We start from the raw sequence: 26824 nt of genomic DNA on the forward strand, positions 1-26824 counted from the left end.
TCGAATCCATTTAATTGGATATGGATTAGATATAAATTGGATACATTTTTGGATTATCCAAAATGCATTTTTGATTGGATTTTGACTGGGCCCGATCCATGTTGAGCCAAGACAATTCGGGGCCAGGTTAAGCAAAGTCGGCCCAAGTCCACGTCGAGCTGAGTCGTTCGGGCCCAAGTCGAGTTGAGTCAGTATGGGCCAAAGTCGAGCCAAGTCATTTCGGGCCAAAGTCGAGCTGAGTCAACCCTGGGCCAAGTCGAGCTAAGTGGTCGATAATGAGTCAACCCGAGTCAGTCGGGGCTGATATCGAGCTGAGTTGGCTCATGCCAATGTCTAGTCGAGCCAGTCTAGGCCCATGTCAAGCTGAGTCTTTCGAGTCTGATATTGAGTCGAGCAGGCTCGGGCCGATTTCCAGACGACCGGGACAGGGATGATGTCGAGCCGAGCGGGGCCCGGGCCCATGTCGAGCTGAGCAATCTCAGGTCGATATACATCCGAGTAGGCTTGAGCCGAAGTCGAGCCGACTAAGTCCAGGCCAATGTCGACTCGTCCGGGCCGATGTTGAGTAGTCCAGGCCCAGGCCAATGTCGAGTCGAGCGGGCCCGAGCCGATGTCGAGCCTAGTGGGCCCGGGCCGATAGCGGGCCTAGGCCAATGTCGAGCCGAGCGAGCCCAGGCCGATGTCAAGTCGCCCGAGTCGATGTTGAGTCGTCCAGGCCCAGGCCGATGTCAAGTTGAGCGGTCTCAGATCAATGTCGAGCTGAGCGGTCCCGGGCCGATGTCGAGCCGAGCAGTCCCGGGCCGATATCATGGCCCATGCCAATGTCTAGTCGAGCCGATCCAGGCCCATGTCGACTTGAGTCTTTTGGGTCCGATATTGAGTCAAGCGGGCTCAGACCCATGTCGAGCTCAGTAGTCTCAAGTCGATGTCGAGCCGAGCAAACCCAGGTCGAAGTTAAGCCGAGCAAGTCCGGGCCGATGTCGAGTCGTCCAAGCCCAAGCCGATGTCGAGTCGCTCGGGCCGATGTTGAGTAATTCGGGCCCAGGCCAATATGGAGTTCAGCGGGCCCAGGCCGATGTCAACCCTAGCGGGCCTAGGCCGATAGCGAGTCTAGTGGGCCTATGCCAATGTCAAGACGTGCGAGCCCAGGCCATTGTCGAGCCTAGCGGGCCTGGGACGATGTCCAGTCGCCCGGGCTGATGTTGAGTCGTCCGGGCCCAGGCCGATATCAAGTGGAGCGGTCCTGAATCGATGTCGAGCCGAGTGGTCCCGGGCCAATGTCGAGCTGAGCGGGCCCGGGCCGATATCGAGTCGAGTTGGTCCATGCCAATGTCTAGTCGAGCCGGTCCAGGCCCATGTCGAGTTGAGTCTTTCTGGTCCGATATTGAGTCAAGCGGGTTGGGGCCGATATCCAGACGACCGGGCTAAGGCTGATGTCAAGCCGAGCGGGACCAGGCCCATGTCGAGCTGAGCAGTCTCAAGTCGATGTCAAGCCGAGCATGCCCGGGCTGAAGTCGAGTCGAGCAAGTCCGGGCCGATGTCGAGCCGTCTTGAACCAAGCCGATGTCGAGTTGCCCGGGCCGAGGTTGAGTAGTCCGGGCCCGCACCGATGTCGAGTCGTCTGGACCCGGGCCAATGTTAAGCCGAGTTGATCTGCGTCCAGGTTGAGTCGACTTAGGCCAGTTCGAATCAAATTAGTATGTGTCCATATCAAAATGTATTTAATGTAATTGAGAAAATGGATTTAATCTAATTAACAAAGTGAATTTAATCTAAATTTAATTCATTTTAAATATTTAAAAAAAAAATCAAATAAATTTGATCTAGTTAAAATGGTTATGGATTTTAAATCCATGACCCCTTATACACAAGGAATGGGAGAATGAAAAAAAGAGCAGAAAAATGGCAACACATAGGAAACAACCACCTCATTCCCATGGATGGTTTCATTCTAACTTGTGCGCATTCTACAGTGGTCACATAGACTTAGAATTAAGGAGATATACATGGAAGGATAAGGAATCAAAGATGAATATTTATAGCCAAATTAAAAGTTGAGCCAAGGTTTTGGTGGTTAAAATTAAGCTTTGATTGCGGTCCTAGACTCCTAGTTTGTCATAGAAAGAAATTTCAAACCCTTCTATTCAACTGGTTAGAAGTCATTGTCGTCATTAAAACTCTTCCACATATACATAAGAGCATGCATGACTTGGCTTCCTATTTCGCTTCATGAAATCCAAATTCATTTCACATCATATTCGTTTTAATGGTAGGACAGTTGGCTAGATCAATTTGTCATAATTTACTAACCAATGGAGTAATAATAAAGTGCTTACAGGCACATCAATGGTTTGAGAAATTTAGAGTTTCTATATCTTTTAAGTATTATGTCAAACAAATAGTATCAGATTTCTACCCTAACCATTATGGACTATTCCGAATACTGCCACTTACATTGACTTGGAAGTCATTGCAGGTCAGAGTCGACATACTTATGCTATGATTTTATTCATCAATGAAATTTAGAGTTTTTATTTCTTCAATTATTAAGTTAAACAAACACTTCTTTCTTTCTACTCATCTGAAACCTTGTTTCCTCTGTTATTTTCTATGACAATTAAGTACAATATGCCTAAAAACTGGGCGTTTTTCTTTTGATTTTCCATCTTAAAACTTATGCTTTGTATCTTTATCCTACCGGGAGTGCCCACAGGAGATGAGTTGTTTTTCAGACCACTTAACAGCTGATATTACTTTTACTTAATTCTTAATGATCTGTGCAGATACAATTAGAACTAAAATACTTTGGCACTTGCCCATTAAATGATGATGATGTCTGAAAAGGCCTCCTAAATGCACTTACAATTTTTTCTAATTGACAAGAAAATGTTTTATTCCTAAATGCCCATCTCTGTTTTTGTGGCCTAGTGAAGTCTGAAATTAATTTTCCCATATTTTCTATAACGCCTCCCACGTTCTTCCCATCATTATTCCTATATTACAATGGCACAATGTTGGCGCTAACACACTTTCCTATTACAAAATGCCAAAAATAAGGAACAAAATAACATAATGGGTGTGGCACAAGTTTAAGGGTAGATTTAGTAGATATCAAGAAAACCAAAGAAAATGAAAAACATAATAAAGGATAATACCTCCAATTCAATATAGAGTCATTACAATGCAGTTGCACGGTAGATTTGGATTGAAACTGCTTGTCTAAAAACTTTCCTATTTATGTATCAAAATTATTCTTGATCAAAACATATTATGGTTGTGCATACAGATTCCAGATCTGATTTCAGCAAAATGATGAACATAAAAGCTTACCAACTATCAAGCCAATATCAATTTATATCATGATGCATTTAGAATCCGTTTGTAACTTGATATGCATCATGCTATTTGTTGGTGGAAGTATCAGTAAGGTACATTATCCATAAAGAAATTACAATTCATTTAATCCTCCAGATTTTCATCATTATCTAGAAACTTTTTCTTTGTTTCAGTTTCAATCAGTGATTATCGGATTTGTCCAAACTGGAGTTGGACCTCACGGTGTATTCAGCAACAAGTTGAGAAAAAGATGATGACTTGTTCTCTAGCAACCTTGTTGGGGTGTCATACTCCTCAATAAGTCCTGCACCAATGTCTAGCCAAATTAGAAAATGAAAGATGAAGATGCAAAGAATATGAATGCTATGTGAAGAATGAGAGGCTTTCCTAACCTTGACTAAGAAGCAGAACCATATCACTGTCAAGAACTGAAGTTATTCGGTGTGCAATGGTAATAACTGTGGAGTCAGTGAAATGTTGCCTAAGAGTTTGCTGAATCAAATTATCCGTAGCTGTATCCACAGATGCAGTGGCTTCATCAAGAACCAAAACCTTGCTTTTCTTAAGCAGAACCCTGCCAAGGCAGACCAACTGTCTCTGACCCATACTCCAATTCTCACCATTCTCACTAACTGCAACATCAACTTGAACATTAGCAATAAGTTCAAGATTAGATTTTGTACACAGTTATGTTCAACAAGGTTCGAAAGACAAACCTTTGGAGTCAAGCTTTCCTTCTTTCCTTCTAACTTCGTCTCCAAGTTGACATTTGTCCAAGGCCTATTTAAAAAGAATGTTAATGAGTGAGCGCAATACAAATTGTGAAGAACGACTACAGCATAATCTTTTATACCAACACACCTCCCAAATTTGATCATCAGTGTATTCTTCCAGGGGGTCCAGATTATTTCTTACTGTTCCTTCAAACATTGTTGGATCCTGAGGAATAATGCTTAGTCTAGACCTCAAATCATGAAGTCCAATTGAAGAGATGTTGATGTTGTCTATCATAATTTGCCCAGCAGCAGGCTCAACAATTCGGAAAAGCGTTTGTATGAGAGTGGATTTACCACTTCCTGTTCTCCCAACAATGCCAGTTTTCAGTCCTCCAGGAAATTTGCACGTAATACCACGCAGCACAAGTGGAAGATGTGGAGCGTAACAAACCTTCAGAATGGGCAAAACATCACTTTAAACATAGCACAAAACACCATGTATAAATTATGTTATGAAATATGTTGGCATGATTTTTTTCGTGTTCCAGAACCTAAATTCTAACCATTTAGTAAAAGAAAACTTTGGCATGAATTTCATAAATCAATTGACCACAAAATGAAAGAGAAAAAAATACAAAACCAAAAATTTATATTAGCTCAAAGTACCTGCAAATCTTGAATATCAACATCGCCATTTGAGGGCCAAGAAGGATCTGGCCGATTTTCATCTACAAGAAGGGGAGGTTCACTAGGAATACAAGTATACTGAAGTATCCTTTCCACTGATATAATTTTATTCTCCATATTGCATAGATTCCATATCATCCAAGCTTGTATCATGTTCAAATTTAGTCCATAGGTAACCGCTAAACCAGCAAGGCCTTCAAATCACATAAAACATATAAAAGGGAACAAATTATGTTGAATTCCATATTACATTAGCAGAGTAAATTTTGATTTGTAACGAGTTACCAGATTGGAATAACACACCTGGATCTATGAGTCCCGCTGGAATAGATATTAAAAATATTAAGGAAAAGGCAAATGTGATAGAAGACAACATATCTAGGCGGAAGCACAACCATTCCATGGCACCAGCAATATTGAACTTTGGCCGAGAATACCCATCAGTCAGCTTCATATTTGTTTCCTGAAATCTTGATTGCTGATCAAAGCTTCTAATGGTTGAAGTACCAGAAATTGTTTCAGAAAAGTGTTGAATGTTTGGGGCTTTGCAGACACCAACTAAACGTGACAGTTCTCGAGCTGCTGGAATATAATATTGCTGCAGAATTACAAGTTTGTAAGATCTTAGCAATCATCATAAAATATTTTATAATGGAGCAAACTCTGAAAAGTAAACATGGTACATAATCTTTGCAGGTAAGCCATTATCAGAAAAAGAATAACGAGGCAGTGCAAGAAATATATGCCACCTTATTATCAAAGTCTACACGCTCAGATTAATACCTGATACCAGAGGCTGACTGCGATTACAGGTATAAAGACTACGAAAACTTGCCATGCAGCCTGAGACATCACTCCTATAATTCCCAGAAGTTGGATCACAATGAAGGCAAATGATGCAATTTGATAAGGAATCTCTGTATCCAATGCACTCTGATCCGTTGAAGCCTGCAAGAGAACAGTAAGAAAGACAAGCAACACACTATCATACACACAAAATTCATATCTTTAAAAATCATGAGAAAAATGGGGAAAAAAATGAGGTATGTGTGCATACTCTATTAAGGATTCGCCCACTTGGAGTGGAATCGAAAAATGACATTGGAGCACGGAAAATACAGAAGTGCATTTTATTGAAGAGAATAGTAGCTGTCTTATAACCAGCAGTAACAAGAAGCATTGCTCTGGCAAGGATGCAGAAAGAACTTCCAATGGCCAAACAAACATAAACCACAATAAGAGTCGTTCCTTCAACAGGTGGTTCCACATCGGTTGAGATGGGAGTCGCCCAAGCCATCCAATAATTGCTTCCGATTTGAAGACCTTGAAAAAGAATCTGAGCCAACAATATGAATGGCACAAGAGCTCCTCCATATGCTGTCGTGATACATTTCCAATAGACTGAAAACTCAACTTTACCTTTCTCCCTTTCTTCTTCCTGAACAAGTTGGCCTTGAGGTTCACTCTTGTTTGTTTCACCATTTTGTTCATCTTTGCTTGACTCCTCTTTAAAACCGTGCATGCCAGAGACATTTAAATCTTGTTCCAAGGTGCTTCTTTCGTTAGGTACTGTTGCTCCATCTAATGAATCTAGTGTAGACAAAGCCTTTTTGTGTGCACCAACAAGTTCCATAAAATCAGCTCCACTATTAAGCAGATCAGCATACTTTCCACATTGAGTAATTTTCCCGTTTTTCATGACCTAACAAGCATAACACGACAGATTAAAAAACAAAGCTATCTCTACACTAATAAATAACAGTAAAATTATGAAAACTACTCACCACTATAAGATCTGCAGCAGGTAAGAATTCTACTTGATGTGTGACATAAACCACTGTCTTTGAACATAAAAGGCCCAACAAGCATTCCTATCGCACAGAAAATAGAAAGGTCCACTTGCATTATAATTCAACATCACTTTGTTGGCAGAACAAAATTTCAAGAGTTAAATATCAACGATTATTTGTATTTTGCAGTGTGAAAATGTAGTAGCTCCGGTTATATTACGCATAATAAACAAAATGATGAAACCAAGTTACCTTAAAGAGGTGAGAGCCTGTGTGAGCATCCACTGCACTAAAAGGGTCATCAAATAGATATATATCAGCATCTTGGTAAAGTGCACGTGCAATTTGTATCCTTTGTTTTTGTCCACCACTCAAATTTATTCCACGCTCTCCTATGACTGTCTGATCACCAAATGACAAAATCTCCAGATCCTTCTTCAGGGAACAGGCCTCAAGTACCTTCTCGTACTTTTCCCTGTCCATTTGTTTTCCAAACAATATATTATCCTCAATCTTGCCACTCTGTATCCATGGAGATTGTGTAACATAGGCCTTTGTTCCACAAACCTTAAGGATGCCTGATATCTTAGGTACTTCTCCCAATACACAAGAAAGTAAAGTAGATTTGCCTGATCCAACAGTACCACAAACTGCCACCCTCATCCCGTGAAAAACTTTAAGATTTATATTTTGTAATGTTGGGTTAGGAGAAGATAACTCCCAAGAAAAGTTTCCATCAACCACTTCAATTGCTGAATCAGAACTACCACGAGGAAGCTTCTCTACAACATCAGAGGGTAAGTCATCCAGACGAAGGAATGATGCAATCCTATCAAGAGACACTTTAGTTTGTGCTATCATCGAAATTGTATCTGGAAGGCCATAAATGGGCTCTTGGAGAATTCGGAATGTGGCAAGTGCAGACAATATCTTCCCTGATTCAAGGGGGATCCCTATAATCATACAAGTACCAAAAGTAACCACAGATACAAATGTGGGGGCACCCCAAAACACAAACGTCGTCATGGCTGCAGTATAGACAAACTTTTTTAACCAGCCTTGCTCAGTTTTCCTGAGCTCAGTTATTTTTGCTAGAAACTTCATTTCCCATCCTTGTAGTTTGAGAATCTTCATATTCCTTAAAATCTCGGATGTGGCCTTCATTCTTGCATCTTTCGACTCCATCAACTTCTTCTGAAATTTCTCTTGCAATGATCCCAAGGGAACATTTGCCAGCATAACAAGGATAGTTGCAACAAAAGCAGCAATTGAAGCCAGCCCAAGATTTTTATACAAAATCAACAAGGCCAATGTAACTTGCAAAGCCACCATCCACAAATCATGCATATACCAACTGAAGACACCAACTCTTTCAGCATCAACGGTCATGAAATTGATTATTTCTCCAGAAGTCTGACCCTGCTTTGACTGACAAGAAAGGGTCAAAGCCTTGTTATAGATCATCGTGACAAGTAGTGCACGAACTCGAAGTCCAACTTGCTGCAACCTAAAGAACCAATGCCTTTGAGTCAGACACTCTACAATCTTTGCAAAGAAAAAAGCACAGACCAAAACATAGCCCTGGTTTTCATATAGCCGTTGTCCATTAAGGTACTGAACAAAACTGTCAATAAGATAAGGACCAACATAAGAAGCCAAAGTGTTTAACAGTGCAAGAAAAGCTGTGAAAAGAATCTCCTTCCACGCTGACATCACTAACGACTTCACCAACTTAAGTGTGGTGACACTATTGATTGTGCCACAATCAGCCTCAAGTTTATCTCTGAACCCAGGAAAAGCTCCAACAACACTGTCTCTGCTGTCTAGTTGAGGAACATCCTCAAGGTCGAGGGTCTTCTTATTGCCAACAGCTATAAGAGGACCCACCCAAGAGAAGGTAAGAAGGCTCAGAATGCCAGCATATGAGAAAGGCGTAACAGTGTCCCCACCCCTGTTCTCTTTTGATCTCAAGACATCACCCTCATTTGTGCCACCATTCAAAAGAGGTTCCTGAATACCGTTATTTTCTTTTTCTCGAACGTGGCCTTTGCTTTTCACAAAATACCCCACGTAACAGAATAACAAACCAACACAAGTGGAAACTACATCAGAAACCAAGTACTGTGTTGGCAAAACAACGCGTCTCTCTGATATAACAACAATGTCCACCACGAAGCAATAGCAAGAAACAGAGAGGTACAAGACGCACCAAGCTCTGAAGAGGAATGAGAACCTTCTCTCGCCTGAACTGAAGAAGCCCTTGTTCAAGCAAACACAAACAACGCCCCAGGCAACTGTTTTGAGCACCAAATCCAAAAGGGTCACGAGCTCTTCTTCTGACCAGCCACTAGAGTACCAGTAGAAGTAATTGAACAAACAGAGGAGAAAACTGAAAGCAGAAACACCCAGAGAACAAAACACGGTCGTTTTAAAGAGGGTGTTGTCGAGCTTCTCCTTAGACTCATTCCTGACACGTGTCGTGAATTTCTTCCAAACCCATGACAATGAAACCGCGACGAGCAACAGAAGGTGGAGGAAGCCGGATAAGCCATGAGGGAAAACGGGTTGGAGGAGAACATCGTTGGAAAGGTGTATGTGGGTAAAGGGCAAGAAAAGAGACAACATCACAGTTAGAAATTAGAATGAACGACGAAATACAAAATTTGTATGGGGTGTTTGCTTGGAAGAAATGGGACAGTGTAAGATGGTGTAAAAGATTAAGTATTTGAGGTCTATATAAAGAGTAGGAAATCGTGCAGAAAGGTGAAGTCAAAAAGGAGAGACAAAGAGAGTCAAATAAAAAAAAGTTGCTTGGGAAGACGGTAACTTGGTGGGCAAGACTCGTGTTTGGTAGAGAGAAATAGCAGAAGAGACAAAAGGGTGGAGTTTTCCACGAAAAAGAATGGAGCTTGGAGAAGAATCAGCGCGACACACTATGCAAACAATGGAAGAGAGAGAGTGTGTGTGACAATGATCTTAACATGCGGGCAATGCACAAGTTATAGTTAGAGAAAATCTCTTGGAATTAATTGCTTCCTCTTCTTGTCTCTCACACTTAATTTTATCTATTAAGTATTTGACTTTAATTTAATTAAAATGTGTCAGGTTTTAGTTTTTTATTCTGACATTTAATAATAAACTATACGTACTACTCTTTTTCTACCAACTTATATTTTAGGAATTTTTATTTTTATCATGTCACACGTAATTTATCTATGACTGTTTTTTATATTTTAATATTATTTTTTTTAATTTTTACCCGTTATTATTTATTTTTATATTGTAAATACAATTAATTATGATACTATTTTTAGATTTTTTGGATTGTTTGTTAATTTTTCATACACTTTAAATTAAAAAAATTAACATTAACAACAAATATTTTTTTACATACTCTATAAAAATTATACACAATAGAAATGTTAAGAAAATCAATGTATTAACTATTTAAATAGAAAATTTTAAAAAAATTAAATTTCCGAATAAATAAATTAAAATTGAAATTTTATTATGCTGGAAGAACATTAAAATTGGTTGTTCCCATAAATGGGGAGGAGAACAAAGTACATTGAAACGCATGTATATTCATTTGTCTTCATGTCCACCACTTCTTTATTACAATGAATGGTCACTTTCAAGAAAGTGTAATTTATTTTCATTTTTATTTTTTAGAAATATACTTATTGGTATTATTTTATTAAGTGATGGAAGATTTAAACCTAAGGATGTCACTTTACATATAGAATAAATAATGTTAGAAAATAAATAAATCTAAAATTATTTATCATTTTAATATAAACTTACAAATTTGGAATTTTTTAAAAAATAATATAATTTTTATATTAATTATTAAAATAAATAAAATTTTATCGAAATAAATAAATCATATTAAGATGACACAAATTCAATTAAAATCATATTACTTAAAACAACTTTAATTCAACTACACTAAAATTATAAATTTTTTCCAAATAAAATTATAATTTTTTAAAATTTCACTCATACAAATAATTAAAATGTAAAATGTAATTAACATATAAAATTACAATTTGATAAAAAAAAACCTCTAAACAATTTCTTCATTCATTTCACTTTATATAATATTTAAGACTACGACATTAATATTGTAATCAGCATTCTAAATTTATAAAACTGTCTAATATATCTTTCAATTTCATGAACTAATTAGTCATTTACCACAATCACTTATACAGATGAATGTTGACCAAATTTTGGAAGCTAAAATAATACATTTAAACAAAGCATAATTTATAATATTTAATATCTATGTTAAGTTACTACCACACGTCTAAGGTAGAGTGGGTAAGTTTTTCTCCTAACCACATAAGAAAACATATAAAAAAAATAGAGACATTTTTATTAATTTAATGTAATATTATCTGTTAATTATTAAAAAAATTAAATTAATTAAAATAAAAATTTATATCAAAATGACGTAATTCTTTATGAAAAAATGTGTTAAAATAATATCACTTTAATATATTTAAACTGACGTAATTTTAATATAATCAAAATTTAATTATTAATAATTTTTTATACCATTGACATATTTGGATAGGAATCAAGTATATCTTATTAGGAATAGAAGTCAGTTTATCTTGGAAAAGAAAAAAAATTAGAGGCAGGAGGTTACTGAGTAGAAGAGAGGTGAACTTTTTAGATGGGATACAAAGGTTAGAAGGTTGAAAGAGGTATCTTCTTCTAAATTCTTCTGCTATTATTAGGATTTTTATCTTTAAGATATGTATCAACACTATTGGTAAGTAGAATCCTATTTTTCTACCATTGGGGTTAAGGTTTTGATTTTCTATATCACTGTGTATAAATATTTTCTCATAATAATTTCTTCCTTCACCTGTGTAAACAGACTAGGCATTAAAACCTTTATTTTATGAAATACTATAATCTCAGAAAAATATACACAAATTCCATGTAATCCACAAGATTTTCGCCACTGTCAAGGAACATTTTTGTTTCTGTATGCTTCAATTTGAATCAGTGATCATCAGATTTCTCAAAATTGGAGTTGAAACTCATGGTATACTCAGCAACAAGTCGAGCAAAATATGATGACTTATTCTCTAGCAATTTTGTTGGGGTGTCATACTCCTCAATAAGTCCTGCACCAATGTCTAGCCAAATTAGAAAATGAAAGATGAAGATGCAAAGAATATGAATGCTATGTGAAGAATGAGAGGCTTTCCTAACCTTGACTAAGAAGCAGAACCATATCACTGTCAAGAACTGAAGTTATTCGGTGTGCAATGGTAATAACTGTGGAGTCAGTGAAATGTTGCCTAAGAGTTTGCTGAATCAAATTATCCGTAGCTGTATCAACTGATGCAGTGGCTTCATCAAGAACCAAAACCTTGCTTTTCTTTAGCAGAACCCTCCAAAGGCAGACCAACTGTCTCTGACCCATACTCCAATTCTCACCATTCTCACTGACTGCAACATCAGCATGAACATTAGCAATAAGTTCAAGAATAGATTTAGTACACACTTATGTTCAACAAAGTTCAAAGAGAAACCTTTGGAATCAAGCTTTCCTTCTTTCTTTCTAACTTCATCTCCAAGTTGACATTTATCCAAGGCCTATTTAAAAAGAATGTTAACGAGTGAATGAACCCAATACAAATTGTGAAGAACGATTGCAAGTTTAATCTTTTATACCAACCCACCTCCCAAATTTGATCATCAGTGTATTCTTCCAGGGGGTCCATATTATTTCTTACTGTTCCTTCAAACATTGTTGGATCCTGAGGAATAATGCTTAGTCTAGACCTCAAATCATGAAGTCCAATTGAAGAGATGTTGATGTTGTCAATCATAACTTGCCCAACAGCAGGCTCAACAATTCGAAAAAGCGTTTGTATGAGGGTGGATTTACCACTTCCTGTCAACAATACCAGTTTTTAGTCCTCCATGGAATTTGCACGTAAGACCACACAACACAAGTGGAAGATGAGGAGCATACCGAACCTTCGGAATGGGAACACATAATTTTAAACATAGCACAGAACACCTTGTATAAATTACGTTATGAAGTATGTTGTCATGATTTTCTTGTTTAGAAGCTAACTTGTAACCATTTAGGAACAGAAAACTTTACATGCATATCATAAATCAAATGGCCTCACAATAAAAGAAATCAAAAGAAACCAAGAATGTAATAGCTTGAAGTACCTGCAGATCTTGTATATCGATCTCGCCATTTGAGGGCCAAGAAGGATTTGGCTGATTTTCATCTATAACAAGGGGAGGCTCATTGGGAATAGAAGTATACTGAAGTATTCTCTCTACTGATCTAATTTTGCTCTCCATTTTGCATAGATTCCATATCATCCAAGCTTGTATATTGTTCAAATTTAGCCCGTATGTAACGGCTAAACCAGCAAGGCCTTCAAAGTCACAGTTCATTCAAAAGGAAAACAATCATGTTCAATTCCACATTACCTTAGCAGACTAAACTTTGATTTGTAACAGATACCAGATCAGAATAACGCACCTGGATCTATGAATCCCGGTGGAATAGATATTATGAATATTAAGGAAAAGGCAAATATGATAGAAGACAACATATCTAAGCGGAAGCACAACCATTCCATGGCACAAGCAATGTTGATCTTTGGCCGAGAATACCCATCAGTCAGTTTCATATTTGTTTCCTGAAATCTTGATTGCTGATCAAAGCTTCTAATGGTTGAAGTACCAGAAATTGTTTCAGAAAAGTGTTGTATGAGTGGGGCTTTGCAGACTCCAACTAAACGTGATAGTTCTCTGGCTGATGGAATATAATATTGCTGCAGAATTACAAGTTTGTCAGATCTTAGCCATACATCATAAAATATTGTATAATGAAGTCAATATTTTAAAATAAAATTGGTACATACAGTGCAGGTAAAGCCATTCCAGACAAGGATGGAAGTAATTCAAGAAATATATGCCACCTTATCATAAAAGTCTACATTATGCGGTCAAATTAATACCTGATAGCAAATGCAGACTATAATCACAGGTATAAAGACAACTAAAACTTGCCATGCAGCCTGAGACATCACTGCTATAATTCCCAGAAGTTGGATCATAATGAAGGCAAATGATGCAATTTGATGAGGAATATTTGTATCCAATGCATTTTGATCCGTTGAAACCTGGAAGAGTAGAGGAGAAAGGACAAGTGACGCAATATTAAATAATGTGTAGCTGTTGAAAACAAACAACAAAATAAGGGTACTATTAATGTAGAGGGAAAATGTTATATAAGACAGAAACCGTAGCTATAAAGTCAGAAGAACAAAAATGAAAAGAATGAGGTTTACATACTCTGTTAAGGATACGCCCACTTGGAGTGGAATCAAAAAATGACATTGGAGCACGGAAAATGCAATAGTGCATTTTACTGAAGAGTATGGTAGCTGTTTTGTAACTAGTTGTGACAAGAAGCATTGCTCTGGCAAGGATGCATAAAGAACTTCCAATAGCCAAACTAACATAGACTACTATAAGAGTTGTTCCTTCAACAGGTGGAACCACATCTGCTGAGATGGGAGTCGCCCAAGCCATCCAATAATTGCTGCCAATTTGAAGAACTTGAAAAAGAATCTGAGCTAACAATATGAATGGTACAAGAGCTCCTCCATATGCTGTTGTGATGCATTTCCAATACACTGAAAAGCCAACTTTACCTTTCACTCTTTCTTCTTTCGGAACAAACTGAACTTTTGGTTCACTTTTAATTGTTTTACCATTTTGCTCATCTTTACTTGCCTCCTCTTTAGAACCTTGCGTGCCAGAGACATTTACATGTTGTTCCAAGGTGCTTATTTCATCACATACTGTTGCTCCATCCAAAGAATCTAGCGTAGACAAAGCTTTTTTATGTGCACCAACAAGTTCCATAAAATCAGCTCCATAATTAAGCAAATCAGTATACTTTCCACATTGAGTAATTTTCCCATCTTTCATAACCTAACCTCAAAGATAACATGACGGATTTAAAAACAAAGCTATTTTTTACATTCGTCGTGGCTATTAAATTATGAGAAACTACTCACCAATATATGGTCAGCAGCAGGTAAGAACTCCACTTGATGAGTGACATAAACCACTGTTTTTGAACTTAAAAGGCCCAACAAGCATTCCTACCATACAAAAAATAGAAAAGTTCACTTACAAAATAATACAAGAGTTGTGCAGTTAGAAGAGTTAAATCAATGATTATTTGAATTCTGCCTTGTGCATATAATTATGGTAGTTCAGGTTATATTGTACATAATGAACAAAGTAATGAAACCAAGTTACCTTGAAGAGGTGAGAGCCTGTGTGAGCATCCAAAGCACTGAAAGGATCATCGAATAGATATTGTACCTGAGTGGAGAGATGGGGTCAGGCACGGTCGATTGACGTAGTAGTATAATTGCTGACGTATCGATCTTCCTCTTCTTCGATCGTTCCTTCTTGGTGTCTCCTTCGGTCGGGGGAGGGTACCTGTGAAGGCACTCCGACGCTCAAGTAAGTGAGAGATTCTAAGTGTGATTTAGTAGGTGGATGAAAAACGTACCTTTCTTTGACTTGAGCACAGTATTTATAGGATTGCCTAATGGGCTTTCTGTCCCTTGGGCTCAGGGTGGTTATGGATGAGTCTTGCAAGTCATGCCCCGGAATACCCGGAGAACATATCTTCTCTAAGCGCGTTCTCCTTATTTTTCGGAGGTGTATCTTAACCACCTTAGTTTGCCACATAAATGCCCTTACATTTATTATGCATTCGGTCGGTCGGCCACGTGTGTTCGTCCGGTGCCTGCCGGTACAGATATATATCAGCATCTTGGTAAAGTGCACGTGCAATTTGTATTCTTTGTTTTTGTCCACCACTCAAATTTATTCCACGCTCTCCTATGACTGTCTGATCACCAAATGACAAAATCTCCAGATCCTTCTTCAGGGAACACGCTTCAAGTACCTTCTCATACTTTTCCCTATCCATTTGTTTGCCAAACAATATATTATCCTCAATCTTACCACTTTGTATCCATGGAGATTGAGTAACATAGGCCCACAAACCTTAAGGATGCCTGATATCTTTGGTACTTCTCCTAATAAACAAGAAAGGAATGTAGACTTGCCTGATCCAACAGTACCACAAACTGCAACCTTCATCCCATTGAAAACTTTAAGATTTATATTTTGTAATGTTGGGTTAGGGGAAGATAATTCCCAACAAAAGTTTCCACCAACTACTTCAATTGCTGTATCAGAACTTCCCCGGGGAAGCTTCTCTACAACATCAGAGGGTAAGTCATCCAGACGAAGGAATGATGCAATCCTATCAAGAGATACTTTAGTTTGTGCTATCATCGAAATTGTATCTGGAAGGTTATAAATGGGCTCCTGAAGAATCCCAAATGTTGCTAGTGCAGACAAGATCTTCCCTGATTCAAGGGGGACCCCTCCAAGCATACAAGTACCGAAAGTAACCACGGCTACAAATGTGGGGCCACCCCTAAACAAAAACGAGCTCATGGCTGCAATATAGGCACCTTTTTTCAACCAGCCTTGCTCAGTTTTCCTGAGCTCAGTTATTTTTTATAGAAACTTCATTTCCCATCCTTGTAGTTTGAGAATCTTCATATTCCTTAAAATCTCGGCTGTGGCTTTCATTCTTGTATCTTTCGACTGCATCAATTTCTTTTGAAACTTCTCTTGCAATGATCCCAAGGGAACATTTACCAGCATAACAACAATAGTTGCAACAAAAGCAGCAATTGAAGCCAGCCAAGGTTTTTATACAAAATCAAAAAGGCCAATGTAACTTTCAAGGCCACCATCCACAAATCATGTATATACCAACTAAAGGCACCAACTCTTTCAGCATCAACAGCCATGAAATTGATTATTTCCCCGTAAGTGTGGCCATGCTTGGATTGACAAGAAAGGGTCAGAGCCTTGTTGTAGATCATCGTGACAAGCAGTGCACGCATTCGAAGTCCAACTTGCTGCAACCTAAAGCACCGATGCAATTGAGACAGACACTCTGCCATCTTTGCAAAGAGAAAAGCCGAAATCAAAACATAGCCCTGGTTTTCATAAAGCCGTTGTCCATCAAGGTACTGAACAAAACCATCCATAAGATAAGGACCAACATAAGAAGCCAAAGTGTTTAACAGTGCAAGAAAAGCTGTGAAAAGAATCTCCTTCCACGCTGACATCACTAACGACTTCACCAACTTAAGTGTGGTGACATTATTTATTATGCCACAATCAGCCTCAAGTTTATCTCTGAACCCAGGAAAAGCTCCAACAACACTGTCTCTGCTGTCTAGTTGAGGAACATCCTCAAGGTCGAGGGTCTTCTTATTGCCAACAGCTATAAGAGGACCCACCCAAGAGAAGGTAAGAAGGCTAAGAATGCCAGCATATGAGAAAGGCGTAACAGTGTCCCCTCCCCTGGTCTCTTTTGATCTCAAGACATCATCCTCATTTGTGCCACCATTCAAAAGAGGTTCCTGAATACCGTTATTTTCTTTTTCTCGAACGTGGCCTTTGCTTTTCACAAAATACCCCACGTAACAGAATAACAAACCAACACAAGTGAAAACCACATCACAAACCAAGTACTGAGTTGGCAAAGCAACGCGTCTCTCTGATATAACAACAATGTCCACCACGAAGCAATAGCAAGAAACAGAGAGGTACAAGACGCACCAAGCTCTGAAAAGGAATGAGAACCTTCTTTCGCCTGAACTGAAGAACCCCTTGTTCAAGCAAACACAAACAACGCCCCCCGCAACTGTTTTGAGCACCAAATCCAAAAGGGTCACGAGCTCTTCTTCTGACCAACCACTAGAGTACCAGTAGAAGTAACTAAACAAACAGAGGAGAAAACTGAAAGCAGAAACACCCAGAGAACAAAACACGGTTGTTTTGAAGAGGGTGTCGTCGTGCTTCTCCTTAGACTCATCCCTGACACGTGTAGTGAAATTCTTCCAAACCAGTGACAGTGGAACCGCGACGAGCAACAGAAGGTGGAGGAAGCCTGATAAGCAATGAAGGAAAACGGGTTGGAGGAGAACATCGTTGGAAAGGTGTATGTAGGACAACATGGTAGTTAAAATGAAGAACAAAAACAAAATTTGCTGAACTCAAAATGAGATGTGTACTTGGAAGAATGGGACAGTAAAAGACAGTTTGAAGATTTTGTGGTTATAAGCAGTGGAAATTGATTGCCGAAAAGTGTAGTAAAAGATGTAAGAGAGAAAGAGTAAAAAAAAAATGGGTTCGTTAGGAAGATGGTAACTTGGTTGACAAGACTCTGAGTTTAGTTGAAGGAACAAAATAGTAGAAGAGACAAAAGCGTGGCATTCCCAGAAAAAGGAACAAGCTTGGAAAAAAAAATTACCATTAAAAAGAAACACAGTTTCTAATTCTTTTTTTATTTTATTGTTGTCGGTTCAGGTAGAAGGTGACGTGAAATTAAGATACAGTACACTTTAAAAGATATTTCAACTCTTAAGAAAAAAATATTAATATCAATTTGTTCAATACCTAATGTAATTCAAATTCTACAAATCATCATACTAATCCTCAAATAAAATACATAATAAAATATATCAACACAAATTATCTACCCTATAAGATTCTTACAACCCAGTGTTGAGTCTTAATATAAGTGAATCCTTTGAGTTGGTAGTAAAAAAAGGAAACATGATTGATGTGGATTCCTATCACTCACCACTACCTACAACTTAAAGCTTTGAACACTCTATTGCTTACTTCATCACACTCTCAACTTATTTCCACATCATACATAGTTCTGTCACAACTTTTTATTATCTAATAACTTCTTTCTTATTGAGAATTGATTTCATTACTCATCTTAATCACTTTGCATCAGACAAACATTTCTTTTTTAACTTTTTTCTTCTTCTGCATTACAGTATATTATACACTCAAATCTTATATTACAGCCTTAAATATAAGAATAGATAAACATGTGTATAATGATAAATCTTGAAAATCTTTATCTTGTATGTAAATTCTACTAAAGAAAATATATATTGTATGTTACCATTTGGTTTCCATTTATATTTTTTTTAAAAGAAACCAGTTAATTTGTTTAGAGTAAAAGTGATTTAAATTAAATTAAATTTTAATATTTATTATTTAAGTTAAAAAATTATAAATAAAAAAACTAATTATTTGAATTTCATTTCACAAAAATTATCCCCAGTAGTTTTTAAAATAATTATTAATTTTTTCTTAGATTTTAGTCTACCTTAGATAATACCATAATGTTAATTTTTATTATTATTATAAGTTATTTTACATTAACAAAATTGATTATTATTTATCTTTTTTTTACTTTGTTCTCATTTTGAGTAAATTCAAAATGAAGTTTTATTTTTTACATAATTATTTTTTATTCAAAATTCATGTTTGATCTGAAGTTGTTTTTAAGTAAGTTTCTCTGCTACCTTATCTTTTAAGTTAGTTGTGGGAAATTGAATGCCTAGGCATAGGGCTTTGTGTTGTTTTTCAAGCAAAGATGAATCTCCATTAGTTTAACAATGTTTTGAGTGTTGATAGAAGTGATTTATGTACAAGTATAACATTTCTATAAGAGTAGTGGACTTTGACTTTGACGCTTAGACTTGATTTAAAATGTTAAAAAAGTTAAGAGAAGTTGGTTTTATTTATGGTAGTACCTTAAGGTAGAAGATTTGAATTGTTTCTATTTCGTAAAATGCCTTTTTTTATGAAAATGATTGAATTTACATGTTTTGAAAATGTAAAAATATAAAAGTTTTATTAATTATGATTTTGATATTGTAAAGGTTATGCAAAAATAATGATTTATGTAGTGAATTGTTTGTGTTTGATATAGTTATCAAAGTTGTTGATAAAATTGGTTGGTTTGAATTTAAGTTTAAAATTATTTGAGATATATGTTTATTAAATATAACAATGATTTTTAATATAGATAAGTTTTGATATATCAGATTTGAGTAAAATTATTAGATGGAAATGTATATTTTAAACATATTTAGTGTGTACAAAAATTAAGTGTTATAGTTGTTTATTTTAGAAAAAGTTGGAATTTTTTTTAAGTGAAATTTTTTTGAAGATCAGTGAAGTTGCTTTCGAGCAATTTTCTCTAAAGTAATTTTTGTTTGAAATTTTGTAAAGTTGTTTTTCGAATATTTTTGCTCAAACAAAATTTAAATGGAAAATGTAGTTATTTTTTGAGACAATTTTCATTTTAATAAGAAAAAAATAAACTTCTTTGATTTTGAAATGTATATTACTTTAATAATGATGTGAGTTGATTTTAGAATTGTTCATTTTTTGTGACACTTCACTTAGATTGAGATTTTTAGCAAGAATATGGTGAGAACTCTAATAAGATCCCCACTGGCCACGAACTTAACCAAGTGGTTAAGTAAGTGTGAAGGTTCACTTCACAAGAGTAAAAGAAAAATACAATTATAAGGTAAACATTGTGTGGAATTAAAGAACATGAAAAGGAAAGCCAAATAGAATTGTTGAATGGAAACAAGGAAACAAAACAAGAACATAAAAACAAAGAGTAAAAATGGAATGACAATGGAAGAAAAGATGAAGGAAGGAGAAAACTTATGTGATGGATTTGAGAAGTGGAACACGCCACTTGGAGTGTGGTTGACCTCTAAGATAAGTGATACTAGCCGCCACTTGAGAGCTCTCAATTACACACAAGATAAGACCTAAATGCTAAGAGTAATTCAAACCTCACTAACACCTCACACAAATTGTGCAAAGTAACTTTTCTTCTATTAATTTCAACTTGAAAAATAGACTAGGTAGGCCTCTTATTTATAGGTGAAGGAGCCTTGGAGAACAAGCTAAAGGGGTAGGATGGGAAAAGGGAAAAAATAGGCAGCCTTAAGGTTTGACTAAGTCAAACCCACATCCTAGGCTTGTCCTTCTAGAAACTAGGTCAAAATGTCTTCCCAAAAGGCTATGAATAAGCTAAAATGATAACTACACCCCCTATTATGCTAAAGGCACATTATTCTAGCCTATATTTGCTATTTGGACCCCCAAAGTGAGCCCAAATTATGTACAACTTGTTTTATTCTTAAGAAGACCAGCAAGAAGAACTTGAGATGCTCTAGTCTTTGTCCATTTCTCCCTCTAGTGAGGTCTTCACTTGAATGTTGAGATGACCTTTCATAGTGTGCATCCTTGGTCATCATCTTCTTGTTGTCTTGGTTTGTATCAAATACAATAAATAAGAAGGTTATATATATATATATATATATATATATATATATATATATATATATATATATATATATATATAGCGCTCAGAGCTCAGTGCTCGCTGGTCGGAGCTCAACATCTTCCTTAGACAGGTCAGCTCAGTTATTGGGCTAGGAAAATAGGCAATGGGTTTGGGCTCGAGATGCGTGTTCACTTCTCGTTATATACTTAATGTAACCCCTTGTGCGTAAGGCCCAGACGGTCAGCAAGGGGTGGTAATGGACCTAGGGGTGCGTTTAGTGTGTATGGGTCTAATACCAGCAAAAGTTTTTCTCCTCACCTAAGCCCATGTGTGCTAGGACACAATGAGTTAGGTTGCATGTATGGTACGTAGTGCCCCACCGAGGTCGTCTACGTGAAACAAATTGGACCCCTGATGCTGGTACATTAGTTGGTACCCTAGTGGTTATTTTGTTAATATTTGATGCACTCTAGTGAAGGAAAAATTATGTTCAGCTGCGACACTAAAAGAGTGTGCCCTAAACAGAATATCTTCCTAATGCGTAGGCTTTTAGTTGAGATAAGACTCTCATGAGGGAAAGCTGCTACAAGAGGTAGGCTATAAAAGGGACTTGAGATCCCAGGTAAAGGTATGTTGTTTCTAAAACTGAAACTAGTTACTTCTTGTTTCTATAAGCCCCTATACTGACTTGATCGTCGGAGTGCAATCAACAGGTAGGACCTCATATGTATCAACGGACCCGCATTCTAACACAGAGAAAGGAGCAAGATTCCCATAGAGATAGACGAAGCCAGAGCTTGGGATTGGATTCCACCGACGACGAGAACATATATATAGTATAGTGTTTATGTGATATATTATAAATGTTCCTGCCGGTTGACTCGATTGCCTTTGTACTTCTAACGAAGATCACACGCGCAATTCTCTCTGCCTTCGTTCGTGCTTTCTCTCGATCAAACACCCTGAACCTGCAAAGACAAAAGGGCACCCTAGAGGCCGTTTGCACTCCAACGCTCAAGTCAATACTGGGGAAAAGAAACAGAATGTGTATCTCAACTCTCTTCTCAAGAGCCGTGTAAAGACTGCGTAAAACTTGCGTACCTTGTGAGGTTTCTTACTACCATTTATATAGTCTAGGGTTTCCGCTGTTTCCGCTACCCGCATTTAGAGTTTCTGAGGGTATGTCTTAGCGCCGCTATCACCCAATCTTAGGGCAATCTAGCGCGTAAGGCTCCCTTACTGGAGTGCAACCTCTGACAGAATGGCCACCTGGGTACCAACTCATGCACCTAATCTTTGGGGCCATCCGTCCTGGGGGTGCCCTAGCTGTTCACGTGCAATGCATGCAACCCACCCCTGGAGCGTAACCCTAATGGGCCTCAGCGCTTCCAGCAACTCTTTACTTGTGTCACGCCTGAATGCGCTATTCACACCAAACGCATGAGCTCTCTGTGACCTAGGACTCCACCCTTCTCTTTGGATGATTTTACTGATAACTGGTTTGTTTTCTGGGATCCACCTCTCGTGGCCCAGCTCTGCTGTTTGAATCACCGATGCCCGATGTCACATCGCCCTCACTCTGTTGTCGAGGACACATCAACACATCCTGGTGATCGACGTCTGACTACTCTTTGGCACCCTGGCTCGCGTCGCTTGCGAGACATTGACCCATGCCGCTTGTGGGACCCAACTTACGCGACCCACCATTACTAGTAGTCAGCGATGTTCGAGGACTGGTCGGTATAATAAACATAGTTATTTTTTATAGAGATTACTATGTTGAGATGTTTAAATTGTGTATTTATTTTAATATTTTATATGAGATTTCTTGATTCTATTTGACTGGTATAGAACAATATAATTATATGGTTACCAATATAATTATATGGTAAGAGTTTTGTGGTATGAAAAAAAAAATCTAGTAGGCATAGGAATTTATCCTATGAGTGAATGCGTTTTTATTTCATAGCTTTATTGTGTGCTTATATATTATATATTTTTCACTGTGATAATTGTGTGTTACACGAGAGTAAACAATGTGATGATTTAATAGAGATAAGCTAAAGAGAATGTAATATATATATATATATATATATATATATATATATATTTATTGGGTACTAATGCATGTAGCGTAAAACTGTATAAAACAGTTTTATAACATTTTTACACACAAAATACTACTAATAAAATATTTAAATATGATAAATGAGATTGAAACTTTCATATGAAAAATATCTTTAAAACTAACTTGTTAATATTTTCACTACAAAATAATATTTTGTAAAGCGGGGTTAAAAAATATAAATAATCACATAATACATATATTCAGATTAACCTTGTTAAACATATATCCAGACTGAAAAACCTATATTTCATCACTGAAAAGACAAATAAAATGTTTTCCAAATTTCTATTCATTGCACAAATCTACCTTCACAATAATTCGTCTATGTAAATTGTTTGAGGTTTTATGTTTTCCATGAAAATGTAATATTTGTATACATTGAAGAATTTCTTTTTTCAAACTATATATACTATATATTTGATACACATCATAATAGGTATATTTTTTTTTCTTGTTAAATACTTAATTAATATAAATTTAGTAAAAAACATGTTAAATTTCAAAGTCTCTTTTGCATCAAATAATTTTAATCATATGTTTTAATGTTGTATTAAAAATACGACAATGTTAATCATGTTTTTTTAAATTATAAAAATAATAAGAAATATTTAATTAATATTTAATTTTGTAAGGTATACTCAACTACTTCAATACGTCGTTCCCGCTTCCACTTTTTTTCACTTCATCTTCTTACTTTACCCTTTGCTCTGCAACGCGGATTTTCTGCTTCTAATCAAAATCAGCAGCAACAACGCATAGACAGGTACGTTTCAAATCACACTTCCTTTCGTCCTTCATTCTCTCATACTCAAAACAAACTCTCATTCTGCACCTCAAATTTGATTTCTTCATACCAAGTTTCCTTGCACCAGAGTTAACCCAGTAGCCGCTTCTTCCATTCCTCGTTTCCCCTAAGAAAACGTCTGCGTCTTTTGGACTTCTCATGGCATTTCAACCCGAAACCGAACCTGGGTCATCGCCTAAATCCATTTCTACCACCAATAAAAAAACCTACGATGAAATGAGCATTTCTGAGCTTGTTTCAGTTCTGCGCGTTGCGTTTCAAATGAAGGATTTTGATAAAGTTGAAGAAGAGTTGGTGAACAGGGAAGCCAAACATAGGGCAGAGATTGGATCACTCCGTAAGAAGATTGAGCAAGAGAGGCTCGATAGTATTGAAGCCGAAGAAAGACTGAAAATGAGAGAGGAGCAATGTGAAAAGGGGAAGAGAGCCCAGGAGAATTATGAGCAGTTATTGAAGGTAGTGAAGAAAAGTGGCCTGGTTGAAAACATTACTATTGAGGAGTTAAGGACAAAGAACGTTGCATTAGAACGTGAAATTTGTGAGCTGAAGGAGTTCAAGAAAAAAATTCTAGATGAAGGCAAATCTGTGGTTGAACTAAGTGCCAAGATCCGTGTGTTGGAGGAGGAGAAGGTTCGGGACAAGAGTGCTCTTGATTCCCTTAGCATGAAGAATATTGAATTGGAGGAAGCTGTTAGGAAGAGTTTGACTGTCATAGAAGGGTTGAGGACTGAAAATGGTAAATTGACAGACGAGAAGAACGAACTTAATCTTGAAGATGTTTTCGCTGTCCAGGATGAAGAGGATGTTGGTGACCACGAGCTTGAAAATGACACTGGGGAACCTGTTTCTTTCCAAAGGAATGAAGATACTCATTACACTGTTGATGCCGGCACTGCTCAGTCTCCCAATAAAGGGAACAAGGATGAAGCTGTAGGCGCATTAGGTATGGAAATGAACATTTTGTTCTCTTTGCATTTCTCACATCTATAATACAGATTTACATTTATATAATTTCCTCTAAAATATTGAATTGGATCAAACTGAATGGATTAATACACTTTGGTCATATTTCTTAGTATCTTGAACTGTGACGACTTATTGAGAGAAGGAAATGGATATTGGCGAGAACCATGTAACATGTTTAGTATAGTAATTGAAATGATGTGGTGAGGAAGCAATTCTTTCTCAATTGGATTAATTGATGACTGAACCGGATTACATTAAAATAGTCAAAAACTCATAATAGTTTGCAACTATTAGTAGACGCAATTTAAGAACATACACTCCTCACATCATCCAATCTTCTTGTTGAGGTAACAATGTCATAGTTAAGTTCTCCACAAGTTTGAGGTTTGATGGCCCAAGTTTACACAATGAGTTTACTACTTTTGAAGAATAGACTAAGGTGTCTACTTGCAAATGCAAGGAAGGTATGACAGCCTACAAATGATCCACATGGTAGGTCAGACATTCATTGGACCCCCACACAGATGGAGCTTTATAGAGCCAAATTACCCCTGTTTCCAGCCTAAGGTGTCTACAGTGCAAAGATGCCTAAGGTTGATTTTATGTCACATCTTTTGTCTTCCTTAGATCTTCAACTCATGGTTTGATTTGTAGACTCATGGTCATCTGTAAGCTTTGAGAGTCCTAACTTTAAGCTGTAAGGTTGAGATTTTCTTCTGCTTTATGTTCTATTATATTTTGTTCCCTTAGATAACTGCAAATCATCTCTTTTATGTTTTCTTTTTTTCCTCCTGATAATATTTTCTTTCAATAAGAACACAAGAAATAGCAAGCTTTGAAGCAGGCAAAGGTATCTCATTTTGTTTTCTCCATACAATCAAGAATACATATATCTGATCTGAATTTGATAAAAGAATACGTTGTTAATTACTTGAAGAGCCCGAGGCTGGATTTTTCAAGAAATGCGGAGACAACAACCAAAATTTTAATTGTATTACAGAATCTACTACTCTTTATTCTCCTAGATTTTGTCTGAAGTATATAATGTTAACACGTCTTTTCTGTACCTGCAGGGGTAAAATTCAAATTGGAAAAGGTGAACATGGACCTAGGTGGTGATGATGATGCTAGGTGTACATCACAAAGATTGCATGGAGAGAAAGCTATTTCTCAAATAATTGCAGAACATGAACATCTAAAAAGGAGGGCAAAGGAGCTTGGAGAGAAAGTTATTTCTCAAATAATTGCAGAAAATGAACATCTAAAAAGGAGGGCAAGGAGGTGGCTAGTCAAGAAGCCCTCCAAACCACTGAACTAATACGCCGAGTGAGAGGGCTTGTCCTGGAGGTGGATGAGCTTCGCCAAGCTGACCAAGAAACCAAGAGGCTCTTGTTTGAGAAATCTCAGGAGACCTTGAGGATATATGCTAGGAACAACGACCTTTGCACTGAGATGGACAGTCTGAAGAAGGAGCTTGGTAGCAAGGATGAAGAGATGGCCCAAGCGAAGGAGGCATTAGCTAAGCTGGAGGAGGAAGTGGCTAGGCTGAAGGAGGAAGTGGTCCGCAAGGATGAACTTTTCCAGCAGACCAAATATGAGCTTACTAATGACGCTGCCGATGCCTAAGGAGCGGGGTTTAAGGATGCCCTGGCCCAGGTTGCCTGCGTGTATCCGGGAATGGACCTTTCTCTGGCCTAACCAAGACCATTGTCGATGGGAAATTGGTGGATGCTGAGTACCAGTGGTGACTCTCTTTACCGTTGTATTTTGTAACTTAATGAATATCTGACTTGTGTTGCATGTACATTTATCGTATGAACATCTTTCTTTCCAATTTGACTTTCCTATGTATAAGTATCTTCTTCTCTCTTTTAACATGATATTGCGCCTCTCCTCTGCCAGCTTGCATGTTTTAATGATTCTGCCAACTAACAACGCGTCAATGATCAATTCTACCTAAGTAGCACGATCTTTTGCTAACTTGCTTCTGTACCTGGTGTCCCTTGCATTTCTCAACCGTGGCATTCCCAGTAACTTTAACTTCTTAACCTGCTCTTCTCGACCTTGGTGTATGAAGGCAAAGGATAGGTTCACTCGCTGTTCTCGACC

At 37.3% G+C, this 26824-nt stretch overlaps 5 protein-coding genes and 1 pseudogene across 7 annotated transcripts; 1 reads left to right on the forward strand and 5 right to left on the reverse strand.

Moving 5' to 3' along the window:
- Positions 1–3130: 3130 nt before the first annotated feature.
- Positions 3131–9501, reverse strand: LOC137823810 (ABC transporter C family member 3). Its single transcript, XM_068629088.2, has 10 exons — positions 6782–9501; positions 6524–6610; positions 5797–6441; positions 5523–5687; positions 5043–5337; positions 4719–4933; positions 4198–4503; positions 4053–4116; positions 3729–3968; positions 3131–3640 (listed from the first exon to the last, which is right to left on the reverse strand). The coding sequence occupies exons 1-10, from the start codon at positions 9152–9154 to the stop codon at positions 3516–3518; spliced, it is 4515 nt and encodes a 1504-aa protein (XP_068485189.2). The 5' UTR covers positions 9155–9501; the 3' UTR covers positions 3131–3515.
- Positions 9502–11505: 2004 nt separating this feature from the next.
- Positions 11506–12925, reverse strand: LOC150025609 (ABC transporter C family member 3-like). 2 transcript variants are annotated; one of them, XM_090294604.1, is made up of 5 exons: positions 12737–12925; positions 12232–12446; positions 12082–12145; positions 11759–11998; positions 11506–11670 (listed from the first exon to the last, which is right to left on the reverse strand). In XM_090294604.1, exons 2-5 carry the CDS (start codon positions 12379–12381, stop codon positions 11546–11548), a joined length of 579 nt encoding a protein of 192 aa, XP_090150730.1. In that variant the 5' UTR covers positions 12382–12446; positions 12737–12925; the 3' UTR covers positions 11506–11545. The 2 variants fall into 2 exon arrangements, with proteins under 2 accessions (XP_090150730.1, XP_090150731.1); XM_090294605.1 differs by lacking the exon at positions 12737–12925 and having other exon boundaries at positions 12232–12447.
- Positions 12437–14694, reverse strand: LOC137826834 (ABC transporter C family member 3-like). The gene is made up of 6 exons (XM_090294134.1): positions 14608–14694; positions 13877–14521; positions 13540–13704; positions 13059–13353; positions 12737–12951; positions 12437–12532 (listed from the first exon to the last, which is right to left on the reverse strand). Exons 2-6 carry the CDS (start codon positions 14516–14518, stop codon positions 12437–12439), a joined length of 1413 nt encoding a protein of 470 aa, XP_090150260.1. The 5' UTR covers positions 14519–14521; positions 14608–14694.
- Positions 14620–15623, reverse strand: LOC150025610 (putative non-intrinsic ABC protein 5). Its single transcript, XM_090294602.1, has 2 exons — positions 14855–15623; positions 14620–14694 (listed from the first exon to the last, which is right to left on the reverse strand). Exon 1 carries the CDS (start codon positions 15537–15539, stop codon positions 15282–15284), a length of 258 nt encoding a protein of 85 aa, XP_090150728.1. The 5' UTR covers positions 15540–15623; the 3' UTR covers positions 14620–14694; positions 14855–15281.
- A 129-nt stretch (positions 15624–15752) lies between these two features.
- Positions 15753–17940, reverse strand: LOC150025611 (ABC transporter C family member 3 pseudogene; annotated as a pseudogene). Its single transcript, XR_016515209.1, has one exon. The product of XR_016515209.1 is annotated as an ABC transporter C family member 3 pseudogene (transcript).
- Positions 17941–23607: 5667 nt separating this feature from the next.
- Positions 23608–26595, forward strand: LOC137827043 (uncharacterized). Its single transcript, XM_068633245.2, has 3 exons — positions 23608–23707; positions 23817–24692; positions 25789–26595. The coding sequence occupies exons 2-3, from the start codon at positions 23888–23890 to the stop codon at positions 26031–26033; spliced, it is 1050 nt and encodes a 349-aa protein (XP_068489346.1). The 5' UTR covers positions 23608–23707; positions 23817–23887; the 3' UTR covers positions 26034–26595.
- Positions 26596–26824: the final 229 nt, after the last annotated feature.

This window comes from Phaseolus vulgaris, chromosome 8, assembly GCF_051622355.1.
Source record: "Phaseolus vulgaris cultivar YP4 chromosome 8, ASM5162235v1, whole genome shotgun sequence".
Lineage (NCBI taxonomy): Eukaryota > Viridiplantae > Streptophyta > Magnoliopsida > Fabales > Fabaceae > Phaseolus > Phaseolus vulgaris.